The 14066-nt window shown below is 36.2% G+C and overlaps 1 protein-coding gene across 1 annotated transcript in view; it reads right to left on the bottom strand.

Annotated features, from left to right (window-relative positions):
* Positions 1-1765: 1765 nt before the first annotated feature.
* LOC126247984 (mastermind-like protein 2) overlaps positions 1766-14066 on the bottom strand; it is a 71101-nt gene continuing 58800 nt past the window's right edge. The window contains exons 3-7 of the mRNA XM_049948555.1: positions 7681-7961; positions 3804-3973; positions 3556-3722; positions 2857-3465; positions 1766-2778 (exon numbers count right to left, since the gene is read on the bottom strand). Coding sequence (XP_049804512.1) covers positions 2666-2778; positions 2857-3465; positions 3556-3722; positions 3804-3973; positions 7681-7961 — 1340 coding nt within the window. The 3' untranslated portion in view covers positions 1766-2665. The remainder of the gene's footprint in view (positions 2779-2856; positions 3466-3555; positions 3723-3803; positions 3974-7680; positions 7962-14066) is intronic.

Below are 14066 nucleotides of genomic sequence, written 5' to 3'. Positions count from 1 at the left end.
AAAGCATATAGCAATATAAGCTGGAGAATCAAACTTTCAGAAACCATAGTCAAGTCCACCAAGACTGGAGAGAGGGGGGGAGTAAAATGTGAAGAAGCTTGAGAAGTTGGTAAACGTCGTCATTGTAGTTGTCGTCTCGTCCACAGTCTGAAGACTCATTTGAATGGCTATTACAAGGGCCATTAATGAAAGGCAAGTAGTCCTCCAGATTCCCAAAATATAAAATTCACAGGAAAATTTATTTATAGTTTGGATAGCTTTCACTGTTTGCATTACGTTTTGTCCTGGATCTAACACTGTACATTCAATCATGAATGAAAGGGACACACACACACACACACACACACACACACACACACACACACACACGTACGTACGTACGTACGTCCAGAAGTTAACATTTGGTACAAATTACAAATAATACCGTATTATCTATCTTTACTATAGTTTACACATGTTTTACTTTTACTCTGAGATTTCATGACTTATGTTTGTACATAATCTGAAGAGTGTACAGCTGTACATGAATGACACGAAGAGGAAGTGAAGTGTAATGTAAATGAACAATTAATAACTTAAAAATTAACTACACTATTTATTGATGAAAACATACTGCTTCCATATACATAATTAACCATGAGATAACTCGAAAATCTCCAAAATTATGCTCTAGACATGCTGATAATCTGATTCATGATTGCAAATTGCTGGGGCAGCCTGAGATGTAAAATGTTAAAAACTGAAAAGACTAAAACAGTAGCCAGAACGATTACAAGTTATACCATTATGCTGTCAAGCAGTTTCTTATGGTGAAGCTTGGACTAAACATGTATGTACTTAAATACCCCCAAAAACACTTAACAGAAATGCTACTTTCTTACCCACAGAATTTGCAGGTAACACAATAGTTAACACACACACAAACACTGAACAAAGATTTTTTTGCCATAAATGCTGTATCTGGAATTCGTCCTCTACAGCTTCCAATTATAACATTCATACACTCAGATTAATGTGCACTACTAATCACAACATAAAATCATTATGTAGTAATAATAGAATAATAACTACAATCTACCACATAGAAACACAGACAATACTCTTGGTGATTTAACTAGCTAACGGCATACTTTCCTCTTTTTCATTTTACATTTCTTTCAGTTCTTAACAAATTTCAGTGTGAAAGAAATAAACAACAAAGTCTGCTTACTAGTAAGCAAGTGGTCTATTAAAAACAAGTTTTGATTACAATGTTACACTTCACTAAAATTGATATATACTTTATTTTCATTTAAATGGGCCTCACATAGATCTACACACGGCAAGAACACATGAGCTCAAACATACACAGACATATATTTCTGTATACACACATATGCAAATATTTTCAATGTCATCAGTGAAGTTGCTTTTGCTTTGTTTCAAGTCACTCTCTTGTCTTCACTAATTTTTAAGCTGCTTATAATTAAAAAGTCCAAAACACACACACACACACACACACAAAACCACACATATATTTATATTTATATTTATATATATATATTTGGGTAAGGAGGGAGTATGGGCAAATTGGGGGGGGGGGGGGGGGAGAAAGCATGCACATGCGCAATACACAACCCCCCTCCCAGAAAAATCACGCTCACACACACACACACACACACACACACACACAGGTAAGGAGGAATTCTGGGCAAATTTGGGGGGGGGGGGGGGGGGAGCACGAACATTATGCACAAACCCTTCCCCTCCCCAAAAACACCACACACACACACACACACACACACACACACAAAATTCAACAACATGCAATTCAAACTCAGCATTGGCTGAGGAAACAGAGAGCAACTCTGTGTCAGAGCTAGCATGTGGCAACAAGTTGTTGCACCGTGGAATAAATATATGCAGTGAAAGTACAGTCACAATAAATTCTTAATTTTAGCGGTCATTGGGAAATGGTAAGGTATTTTTTGGAGCAGTTGGGAAAAATATATAGAAACAGCTGCTAATACACTAGAAAAATGTTTTACAGAAACGACATTTCTATGTAAACTCTAGTAACATAAATTTCACTGAAGAGTTAAAGCAAATCTCAACAACTGTCCATTCATATCATCTTTTTCTTTTCTACAAATATGCCATGAAACAGCAATAAGATAAAACACTGTGCAGATGATAATGATCCCACCTTCTCCTTGGAGATATTTATCTCCAAGATGCCAACAGCAGCAATTCACTTTTCAGATCCAATAAGAAACATCACAATAATCTGGGATGCAGAACACATCATGTGATACACATTCTATCCCAACTTAACGGTACAAAGTACCACAATTAAATTTGCATTTTACAAGACTTCCAAATCATCTTGTACCCTGTTCCATGTCCATCCAGTTCTCTTTCTGCCAATAACCATTACAACAGCCATAAATCATTATAATATCTGATTTAGAACAAAAGTAATAGACTCCATTAAAAAGTAAAAGATTTGTTGGGTGCAATAAAACACTTTATGTCAGGTATAAAATATTCACTTGTTACTATCAACAGGTCCATATAGTTGTGGGCTGATAAAAACACTTAGACAGAAAGATATGTTTCTCCCTGCCACATATATCCACCCTTAAGAGTTGTTAATTTGATAACGATACATCACTCACTCATTGTCTTAGGCCTTCTTGCCTGGTTTCTTTCTCTCCTTAGCATTAACCCCCCTGCGTTCACGCTCCTTTGTCCTAGTAATGGGTGAAGTCTTTGAAGGGGCAGCTCCAGCTTTAACACCTAAAAACATATAGTCAGTGCAATGAAAAACTGCCAATGTTCATTAAAAAATTCAGGTATTCACAATACCAAACTTACTTCTGGTTTTTGCAGACCTTGTTGGAATAGAGGTTTCAGCTGAATCTGTTTTTTTAGTTGGTGTAGTTTTGATGTTCTTTTTTTCTGCTGTCACTTTTGTAGCTGTAGACGAGCTCTTTTTAGATTTGTTGCTTGATTCACTTTTCTCAGTTTTCTTTTTAGCACTATTTCGCTTCTCACGTGCATTATCACGCTCTGGTTTCTTTGATCCCTCCTTGTCCTTAGTCTTAGATTTTTCCTTTGAAGGAGGTTTTGCTTTCCCAGTTTTCTTGGTGGATTTTGACTTACGAGCTGTCTTAGCTGGAGGTTCACCACTCTCAGCATCAGCAGCTGATGTGCTTGGTCCTCCTTCAGTCCCAGCAGAAGTTCTTTTCTTTGACACTCGCTTCTTCGAATTCCTCTTTTTCTTTAACTGAGCTTCATCTTTATATAATGATAAATCAAGACCATCAGGATGTTCTTCAGTCACAGAAGGCTTCTCCACTCCCTTTTCAAATTGTAGTGCACGTGTCAATATGTTTTCAGTACGTGACCTCTCTCCATTGGGAAGCTCATATTTATTTTTGTCCACTTTCTTCAAATCCAAATTAGTAAGTATACAGTCAAAATCTGAAATACATTTCATGAATTTTAAAAATGTTAATAAGGAGAAAGTCCTTACACAGATCTGAAATTATAAAAAGGACATTAAGTGTTTACCTGTAGCATCATAGAAGTCAGGAATATACACATTGGAGTCTTTTTCCTTTGGCTCTTGTTCTGACAACCAACGTATACGAATACGAGGACTGCTTCTATAAATGTTTTGGAGAGTTTGGCACACAAAAAAACCTCCTTCTGTATTTCGTACAGCTAAAAACTCATTCCTAGAGGTAAAAGAAAAGAATACCTTTCATTTTCTATCATGGACCATCAAAACATTCATTCTGATACAACTGTACACTTACTTGTAAAAGACTATGAGTCTGTCATCTGGTGACTTCATCAATGTCTTTAGTTTGGAAATGTACTGCAGTTCTGGTAATGGAGCCTGGTAAGGTTGTGTCCTGGTACGAATACGTTTTGACTTGCGCTCCTCACCGGTGTCTTTTGCATCAGATTTACCTGCCTCATTGGGCTGAACAGAAATGAAGAGTATGTGAATAAAAAAAGAGCAAAATTTTTCATATAATCTTTACAAAAAATTGGTTAACTAGATATTTTTGTAGGCTCAAATTTATATCAAATCACACACACACACTGGGGAGGGAGCAGCTGTTTTACGCTACACTCAGTTAAGATATGAAGACCCCGAAGCAATGTGTGACTGATAAAGCACACCTGCAATTACTAAAATTTTAATCAAGAACGTAATTGAAATAAGTAACATGTAACAAGGAGAGAAGGGAGCATCACAGAGGAAAACATGGAACAGTGTAAAAAAACAATTTTTTTGTGGAAATTGCACAAAACATTGAAGTATCTTCAAACTACTAACTTGTGATAAGAGTACAAGACGAACTGTTGAGGAAGCAGCACAGGAGGAATACAAAGGTACTATAGTCACAGTCATTTGAAAGAAGCTTCATTTATAACTACATCTACACTCTGTGAAGCAACGAAGTACATTGCAGTGGGTACGTGCCATTGTACCAGTTAAGAGAGTTCTTTCCCATTCTATTCACGTATGAAAAATGGGAAGGACTGTTTAAATACCTCCATGTGTGCTGTAATTAACCTAACATTGTCATCAAATTCACTACAGGAGCAATATGTACAGGTTTGCGACACATTCCTAGAATCGTTATTTAAAACTTTTTTTTAAACTTTCTTGGGATATGTCATGTCTTATCTTCACAAGTCTGCCAATTCTGTCTCTTCAGTATTTCTGCGACACACCCCAATGTATCAAACATGTGACCATTCGTGCTGCCCTTCTCTGTATATGTTCAATGTCCCATGTTACTTCTATCTGTACGGGTCCCATACACTTCAGCAGTATTCCAGAATGGGCCGCACAAGTTATTTGTAAGCAATCTCCTTCATAGACTGATTGCATTTCCCCAGTAGTATAACACTAAACTGAAATCTGCCACCTGTTTAACCCACTGAGCCTATGTGATCATCCCATTTTATATCCCCTACAAAGCATTACACCCAGGTGCTTGTACAAGTTAACCAATTTCAATTGAGGCTCATTAATATTATAGTTGAAGAATATTACTTTTTTTCTTTTTGTATTGTGAAGTGTAAAATTTTACATTTCTGAACATTTGAAGCAAGTCAGAAATCTTACAAACAACTGACTGAATATTTTTGCAGCTTGTTACAGACAGTACTTCATTACATATACTTTTATCTGCAAAAAGTCTGAGGTTACTATTAACCCTTTGACTGCCACAGATAAGACACATTGCATTCCTTGTTGAGTGTGGCTTTGTTGTCACTGTACTAGTTGTCTAATACAGTTACCTGTGCTGAAAGATGGTGTTCCGACCACTATGAAATACTTATCATCCAATTTTAAGAAAACTATTTGGGGAAAAATTTTATGTTTGCACATCTTACAGTCTCATATCTTCACTCGATAAAGGACTGAATGTCATAGTTACTGTGCTGAATCAAATTAAGTAAGGCACCGCAAGAAATTTCAGGGTGTTTGTAGAGGTAAAAAGGCATTGTGGAAACTTTGTGTATAGTTGATTTTAGCTTGTGCATAGCTGTCTATGAAATGTACATAACATCGGAATTTTAGTTAAAATTTAGAGCAGAATGATAACTCAATTCATTCTCAAGTTATTAGTTTTTATACCTGGCATGCAACACCAATTCTCTCCCTACACTTGGGGAATCATGTGGTCATAATAATTGTCATATATCAAACAGTTTGAGACATCGAAACAAGGTTTCTTGCAAATCATAGTACATAAAGAGGCACGTATTTTGAATGATAAATACTCCAAACACTTATTCATCAAAATATGGACGTAAATTGTCCGCAGCAGTGAGAGGTTCAGCACATGTAAATAGTGGGTAAAGAAAACCCAGAGCCCCACACAAACATTTTCTCAGCACCTGGGGAGCAGTGAAGCACAACACATTAACTCGTCCGCAGCAGTCCAAGGGTTAATATTGTCAGCAAGATCATAAATATGCTACATGAACAGCAAGGGGGGAGGGGGAAAAAAAACCACCTTCCCTGGGGCACTCCCACAGTTACCTATACATCTACTGACTATCTATCCAATATAACTAACAGCATCCTCTGTATAAAAAAATCTTCAACCCAGACACAAATTTTGTTTGATATACCATATCATACTTTTGATAATACGCACAGATGCTTTACTGGGTGAAATACTTTACGTGAATCCAAAACTACTGAGTCTACTTGATTGGCTTCAATTACGCATTCAGTGAGTCATGTGAAAACTACAAGATGAACTTCATACGAGCAAGCACAGAGAAGGTCATTCTATTCAAAATACTTCATTATCGAAGTCAGAATATGTTCTAAGAATCTAGAACAAATTTATGCCATGGATACTGGACGGCAGTTTGGAGGTCACTTCTGCTACCCTTTTTGTACGCAGGTGTGACCTTTGCTTTCTTCCACCTACTGAGTGCAGTTTTTTTTTTGTTAGAGGTAGATACGATATAGTTAAAAGGACTAACACAGCTGCAATTTCTTTACAGAATCTGATAGGAATTCCATCAAGCCCTGGAGCTTTTTTCAGTTCTGGCGATTTCAGCTATTTCTCAGTGCCACTTACACTAATACTTATTTCACTCATCTTTTCAGTGATACAAGGATTAAAATGGGGAAATTCTCCTCAGTTTTCCTTTGTAAAGAAAATTTTACAATTAAGCATTTCTGCTTTTTCCTTGCTACGCTTAATTTCAGTTCTGATTTCACCTGCAACTGACTGGGTGCTAACTATGGTGCCACTAACAGCCCTTACATACAAGCAGAATTTCTTTGGATTTTGTGAAAGGTCATTTGACATTATTTTGCTACAGTAGTCACTGAAGGCTTCACACATTGCTCTCTTAACAATCAAATACGTGTCATTCAGCATCTCTCCCTATTTATACCCCCCCCCCCACTTTGTTTTACACCTACTATGCAGTAATTTGTTTCTTCCGAAATTTATTTACAGTGGCTGTAAATATGAAGGGTCACTCCTATTGTAAAAATGTTCTACTTGGTACATATCTATTTAGTGCTTGTTTTTTAACTTGAGCCATAGTTCCTCCAAGTGCTTATGCCATATGCTGAAAGTTTCAAGTTCCTCATTGAGATATCACACTGCAGCTTTTTTTTTTTTTTTTTTCCTCCTCCCTAGTTTGCTAAACATACAATATTTCATACAGTATCAAAATTAAAGCTTTGGAAACTTCACCTGACCAGGTGGTGGTGGTGGTGGTGGTGGTGGTGGTGGTGGTGGTGCTGCTGCTGCTGCTGCTGGCTTACTACTACTACTACTACTACTACTACTACTAATAATAATAATAATAATAATAGTAATAAAATTATTAAATTGTGGAACATTAACTCTGTTGTTGATTTGTTATGTAACCTAAGCTGACACTAAGTGATATACCAACATTTAGAAGAAAATTACAGTATTAATAGTTGCCCCAACTTAGAATTAACAATATTTTCCTCCCAATGCTCAATATTTCACTACAGTTATTGACATATGGAACATTATTTCACTTAAAGTAATTTAAAGGTTTTAACACAAATACTAATCAAATGCAAAGGTAAACACTGTGTCCTCAAGAACTGGGTCAGAACAGTGTGAAAGAATGAGTGAATGAATAAATAAATATTTAACCCACCTTTGTCTCACGTTTTCTTTTGCTGCTTCTTGGAGGTGTCGCAACTTTAAATTCAGATTTTGGACCATCAGCCCGAGATTTTGATGAATCACTTCTTGAAGAGGGCCCTGCTATCTGATTATCAGAGGTTGACGGACCAGCAATGGGCATATCAGCATTTGAATCAGCTCCAGAACCTCCAACAACGTTATCTTCTGTCTCAGCAATTTGTGCCACTTCTGAAACAGCACTTGATGCATCTGGTTTTGCAGTCTCTGTCTCTTCTTTCTTAGCATCAGAACCTACAGAAACAGTGGTTTCACTACTATAATGTGTACTGACACATGAAAAAAATACAGTGCATGCTTTACTTCTGAAGATAAAAGTGTGACAGATGAGCACAATTCAGTCTCTCAAATAACTAGCTACAACTTCTCCAGGGAACAGAGCCTTATCATAACATTGACCACGTAGGTGGATGTTTGTGTGTTCACATAAAGCTGAGGACTATGCTGTTGGTAGCATAGCCACTGGCAGGGTCAAGATGGCAGGTCTCAGCTGATGAAACTGACAAAGTGTGCCCCATAACACCCAATTCTTCATACACCCATTTCCGTAGGGCTTCCCAAATTTCCTACGTACCAAACCAAAGATGTGATGCAATCAATGCTGACTGGTGTGTGGCAAATGTGTTGTGAAAGACGCCTCAGGGGTACCTGATGATATCCCTGAGTAAGTAGCCTTACACCATAGTGGGGTGCCACTGGTGCCAACCTGATGTCCCCAATTCTTGTGGGACTGAAAGAAGAACACTGACAACTCAAAAACTGAAGAAGTTGATATCTAAATTATCTTAACATTGGACAATGAAAGTCTTCCTAAACATAAACTAGATGGAATGAAATGGCATTGAGCATAAGACTTGGGGTGGGGGGGGGGGGGGGGTGGAGGGGACTGTTTCAAGGCAACAGACCCAAGCCTCCTATCGCTGAGAACAAGGGAGCATCTGGTACTCTTACATCGCAGGATAATTGGATCCAGTAAATGCCAAGGCAAGAAATAGGGAAACAGACCTAGGATGCTACAGTCTCGGTTTTTAAGACAGTAGTTGTCCAACAGGTACATCCACCTCACAGCAGTAGCATGTAGCTCAGGCAGCTCTCTCTGAAAAGATTGCATGGAGGGGGGTGTGTGTAAATCTAGGCCTCAAATTTAGAAGGATCTACCCGGATTAAGGTGCTCTAATTTGTCTTGTTTGTCTGCATGTCTGTAAGGCGATGGGAACAGTGGCTGGGCTTTAGGACATGGAGCCAAGGCATCTCTCTGGGAGGAGGTGAAACTGCTTGTTGAAATGTAATACCTCATTTTTCACAGGATTTCAAAGATAGTTTGGATTGCATGAGTAACTGTTACGTCACTAGGTACTCCTAAGTAATTTCATCTTTTTATCATCATTTTTGACAACCTCGCGTCAAAGTACTCATTAATTATTACATCCATCCATTGGTAGGAGCATGTACTGTTAATTTGTTTACTTCCAATTAGGGCTTTTCAGTTATGAACAAGCGAGTAACAAGAGATATCAAATATACTGTAATTTTATTGTTTAAAACTTTTAACAACTCTGCTTATCTTACTGTCAGCTTGCCGTGCTATTGGCTATCATCATCTAATTACCTCATAATTACTGTAATTTATAAAAGAAAACCAGATTAACAAGGTAAACAAAGTGTTTATTTGGGCTGCAGCATTATATATTTAAATTCTGTTTACATTAAAAAATAATTTACTCTTATTTGAAACAGGAAACAAGGTAGGAATATCTGGGAGAACACAGTTTCTGTGTAATTAACAAAAATGTAATCATCATTGTCTATTTACATCATTTCACTTATTTTTCTATGAAAACAAGAGACAGGCAATCATGTTTGTATCACAGTCCATGCATTTCAACTGTAACCACCAGATAGCAAAATTTTTTGTAACGATCAACAACTTCTGTAGTTTTAATTTGCAAATTTACTATATGCAACTACATGTCAATTGTTAGCGAGAGTACATAAGACCCACAAGAAATCGTGTGGGTGGGTCAGTATGATGTAAGACCCTGAGAAGCACTCTGTGACAATTTTACATCTGAAACAATAACTGACTTTTCACATTTTTGAAAGCCATGGTGTTCTTGGTCCATTACTTACAGGACACAACTGCAACGAAGTAGCAAAATGAAGGTAAGTTCTGGTCAATGTTTATTATTTTGAACACACTGAGTTACACCCCCAAATTTCAAGAACATTTATTTCAGCTACCATTCACAAAATTAATATTTCATACAGATGTTTACTTTTAATGATTTTCTGTTGACAACATGTCACCAGCAAGGTGGTTACACCGCAATATGGCGAAATGAGCTGGGATCTTGATGTCATTCAGGTTAAAGAGCTGAAGTCAACTACTGAGTTTCAGGTGGACAATTTTTAACATCAAGACTGAAAGACAATTTTATCTGGAAAGCAAAATATCAGACTGGATGCCGCAACATTCTGAAACATAACAACTACCAAAGTACACCATCTACAATTACTTTATCATTTTTACAACATCGTCAATTCAGTGGACCGTGTGAAAAGCTTTTTGCTTAATGAGGTTTTTTTGTGTGTTTGTCACATAATATTATCATGATGTGTGACAACTGGAAGTTTAACAATCAAGAAATAGATGAAGCACAATATTTGATACAAGATAATGAGATAGTTGAAAGCAATGTTAGTGACTTAGAAGGGGAAGATGTTAAGTGGAGATTCAGACAGTAGTTGTTCACCAATTCACGTTTTCAGTCACAAAGAGATAGTTGACAATAGTGGCAATATTTTTAATATGCCTGCAAAATTCACAGGGGGGGGGGGGGGGGGAGATTAGATGAAGTCAGAAACTACACAGTAGGATTGGGGAAAAAACTTTAAAAACAGAGCAAGAAATTAGACAAAAAGTTGGATCAACAAGGAAAAAAGTTCGATCATTTATATAAAACTTGGAGAGGCAAGCTCAGGCACTGAAATGTATCAAAAAAAGATTTAGACGATATCAAAGCTCATGTAGAGAAAACTCCAGAGACAATTGAGGGAGTAGAAGTAGATTTAAATTATTTTAAAACACACGTAAACACAGAGTATAGGAATTTTAAACACACATTATTCTTTAGACTCAGAACTGAGAATGTTGAAAACAAACTGATCAATGAGACAGAACAATGAGAGGAATCTAAAAACCACACATTAAATGAAGGAGACAGTATTAATTTGAAAATGAGTAAAAGAAATATATTCTTTAACAAAGAACTGTCAGATATAAAAGGTGGTGATAGGGCATGAATTGGTAACATTTCAATGTATGGCAAAAGTAGTTGAAACTGAAGAAAATGATGCAGCTGGAAATTTTTGTACTAACAATGATAGTACTTAAAATAGTATAAACATAAACAATTTTTCTGGGAAAAAAGTCCAATCAGTGGACCTCATTTACCAGTGTAAGGATAATTTTACTACCAGTATATCAGTGAACTTGAAAATTCATAAAGAACTTTTATGATGGAGAGGCACTCTCTTGGCCTAATCAGAATATATCTACAGATATGACTTTTGCAGTATTTGAAAAATTATTTTTGAATAAGCTAGGATCCCATCAGATCTGTTCAATCAGACATGTTTCAGAGAAGGTAGCATCCACCCAAAAGACTTTTGTTAACAGCAACTTAAGACACTTTTACATTTAGATAAACCATTAGATGAGATAATATAAACAGATGCATTAGAGAGGTTATTGCCACATAAAGTACACTGGGGGTTGGTATATGGACCAGATGATTCTATTGAACAATTTTTAAAATAAGTTGATAAACTAGATAAGGCACAAGAAAGAAATGAGGGGCAGAGGGATAGGGAAAGAGAAAATGGATTTTATCAGAATGAGGACTTGTCCAACAATGATGGAGAGAGAGTAAGAGGAAGAGAGAACAGGCACAATTCTCACAATTGAATTTTGAGTCTGATGAAGAGCTAATAGATTACAATGTAGTTTAGGAAAGCTTACAACCTGTGAAAAATGGAGAATCTATAGAGAAAGATAAAGGTATGGATTTCAGAGAGATAAAAAGAGGATTTGTAGTACGAAGATGAAAACATTGATAATTGTGATATACAGCGGAGTCCATATACTTTGGAATATCAAACAAACTAAGATGTAGAATAAGAGGTGGGGATAATTCTGCTAACTTTCCTGTAACTGGAATCAAAATTAAAGGTGCCACTAGAAAAATTTAGTGAATTCATCACCAGAAGTTTCACTGTCTTTCAAAATAAATGTTTCTTTTGTGCAGGGGTGTTTAGTGACTGATGATTTAAATGAAAGTTTAATAATGAGAATGAAATGGACTGTCAAGGCTAAAGTTGGTTTTAACTGGAATGAGATGAAATTGTCATTTACTGATACTAAGATGGGAATTTCTGAGGAGACAGATATTGTGATGTTAAATAACATTAACAGCAATCAGATTTTGGGGAGGGGGGGGGGAAGTGGGTCAAGGAATTTGATGATAAGAGGATACTATGAGGAAGATGAAGGATTTTGTGATGGGAAAATAACTAATGATCCTCAGAGTGAACACTCAGCATAAAAAATAGGGGCAAGCTTATCTTTGTACTTGGAGGATAAAGAGGAACTATAAAAAAATTTTATGGGAATATAGTGATGTTTTTTTATAAGAGACCAAGTGGAGTGAAGAATAGCCAATGTAAACTAAAGCTGAAATCTCATGACCGATTTTTCATTAAGCCTTATGGTGTAGATACCTGCAAAAGAAAAACAGTTGACTGAGAGTTACAGAAAACGCAAAGTGGAGGATAGTGAAAAAAGTTGTCATACAAGCCATATGGAGTACCAATTTGTGAAAGAAAAGTGGTGGAAAGAAAACTACAGGTGACACTGATGTGGAAAATTAGTAGAGTCCCTCAGGAGGATGCACAATCATTTGTGCATCTTGCATGTGACAAACACAAGGGACCCAAACACGTGACATTTACTTCCACAGCAACACATTTTGGATGTCACACATTTTCTTAGACTACCTTTCAACTTTCATACCCATGAATATACCTTTGACTATTTCATGCGTACACTTTGATCTTTGGATAGGCACATACCTTACAGAAGATGGAACTTTGACTATGAAGATGCACTTTATTTTTCTTTATGCACATATACTCCTCATAACATTTGTACTAGGAGTAACTTCGTCACATTATGATGAGATGATTTTGTCTACACTATATAAAACACACACACACACACACACACACACACACACACACACACACACACACACACACACACACACTCTCTCTTCAACACCATGATACACGGTATTGGACCAGTAACCACACACAAGAGTATTATTTTATTCATCTTGTTAAGCCATGTGTTTCAAAACTCTTTGAACTACAGACTCAATAATTAATTATTTACAATTGTAAGTACTTAAAGTTCAGCACCTATAGAGTGAATTCTATATATATATATATATATATATATATATATACAACTTGAGCACACAGTTACTTATTAATAGAAGTGTTATTTAGCTATGTTGCGCACAATTGTACACTGATGATTATGGATACTGTTTATTACACTAAACTATGGTACTCTGATTATGTTTGCTTATTCAGATTACCAGTGCATTCAACTCACATACTGTCATGGATAATGAGAACTGAAAATACTTTACATTTTGTTTTATAGATAATGAATTATGGCTTATAGTATTAACACACATACAATATATTGATAATGAAGTTGTGAATTACTCTGCCACAATTTGAGATATGTACTGTTATGTGGAAGAGAAATTTGAATTTAACAATCATAAGAATCAGCTATGTCATAGGAAAAAAGGAAGCTTATACTAATAAGCTCTGTGTGGAAAGAAAAATATCTGAATGTAAATGACCTACATTGGGTAGATATTGATTGTATGTGCTTTTAGCAATGAGAATAGACTGATGGTTGTTAGACTGAGATTAAAGTAAACATGATGAAACGATACACTGTAACTTGACATTTTGTGTAGGGAGATCTATGGAAATATCACTACATGTTACATTTGAAATGAAAAACTGAGATAGCAGTTTTGCCTACTTAAAAATAAAAGTTACAACATATGTTGGTTTTGTCTGCCCCGTTCCAACACTAATGAAAAATGAGTTGTATCATGAAAATGTCTAAGTTTGTACTATTTACTGGAAAGTTGAGAAAGTTTTGTTCTATAAATAGTAGTACTGTCACATGACCAACTGCTACTACAGCATGTATTGTAATTATATATACTGTAATTATAATGTTTGGAACCAGCA

This window comes from Schistocerca nitens, chromosome 3, assembly GCF_023898315.1.
Source record: "Schistocerca nitens isolate TAMUIC-IGC-003100 chromosome 3, iqSchNite1.1, whole genome shotgun sequence".
Taxonomy (NCBI): domain Eukaryota; kingdom Metazoa; phylum Arthropoda; class Insecta; order Orthoptera; family Acrididae; genus Schistocerca; species Schistocerca nitens.
Note: the sequence above shows the minus strand (reverse complement) of the source record. Positions and strands in the feature narration are given on the sequence as shown.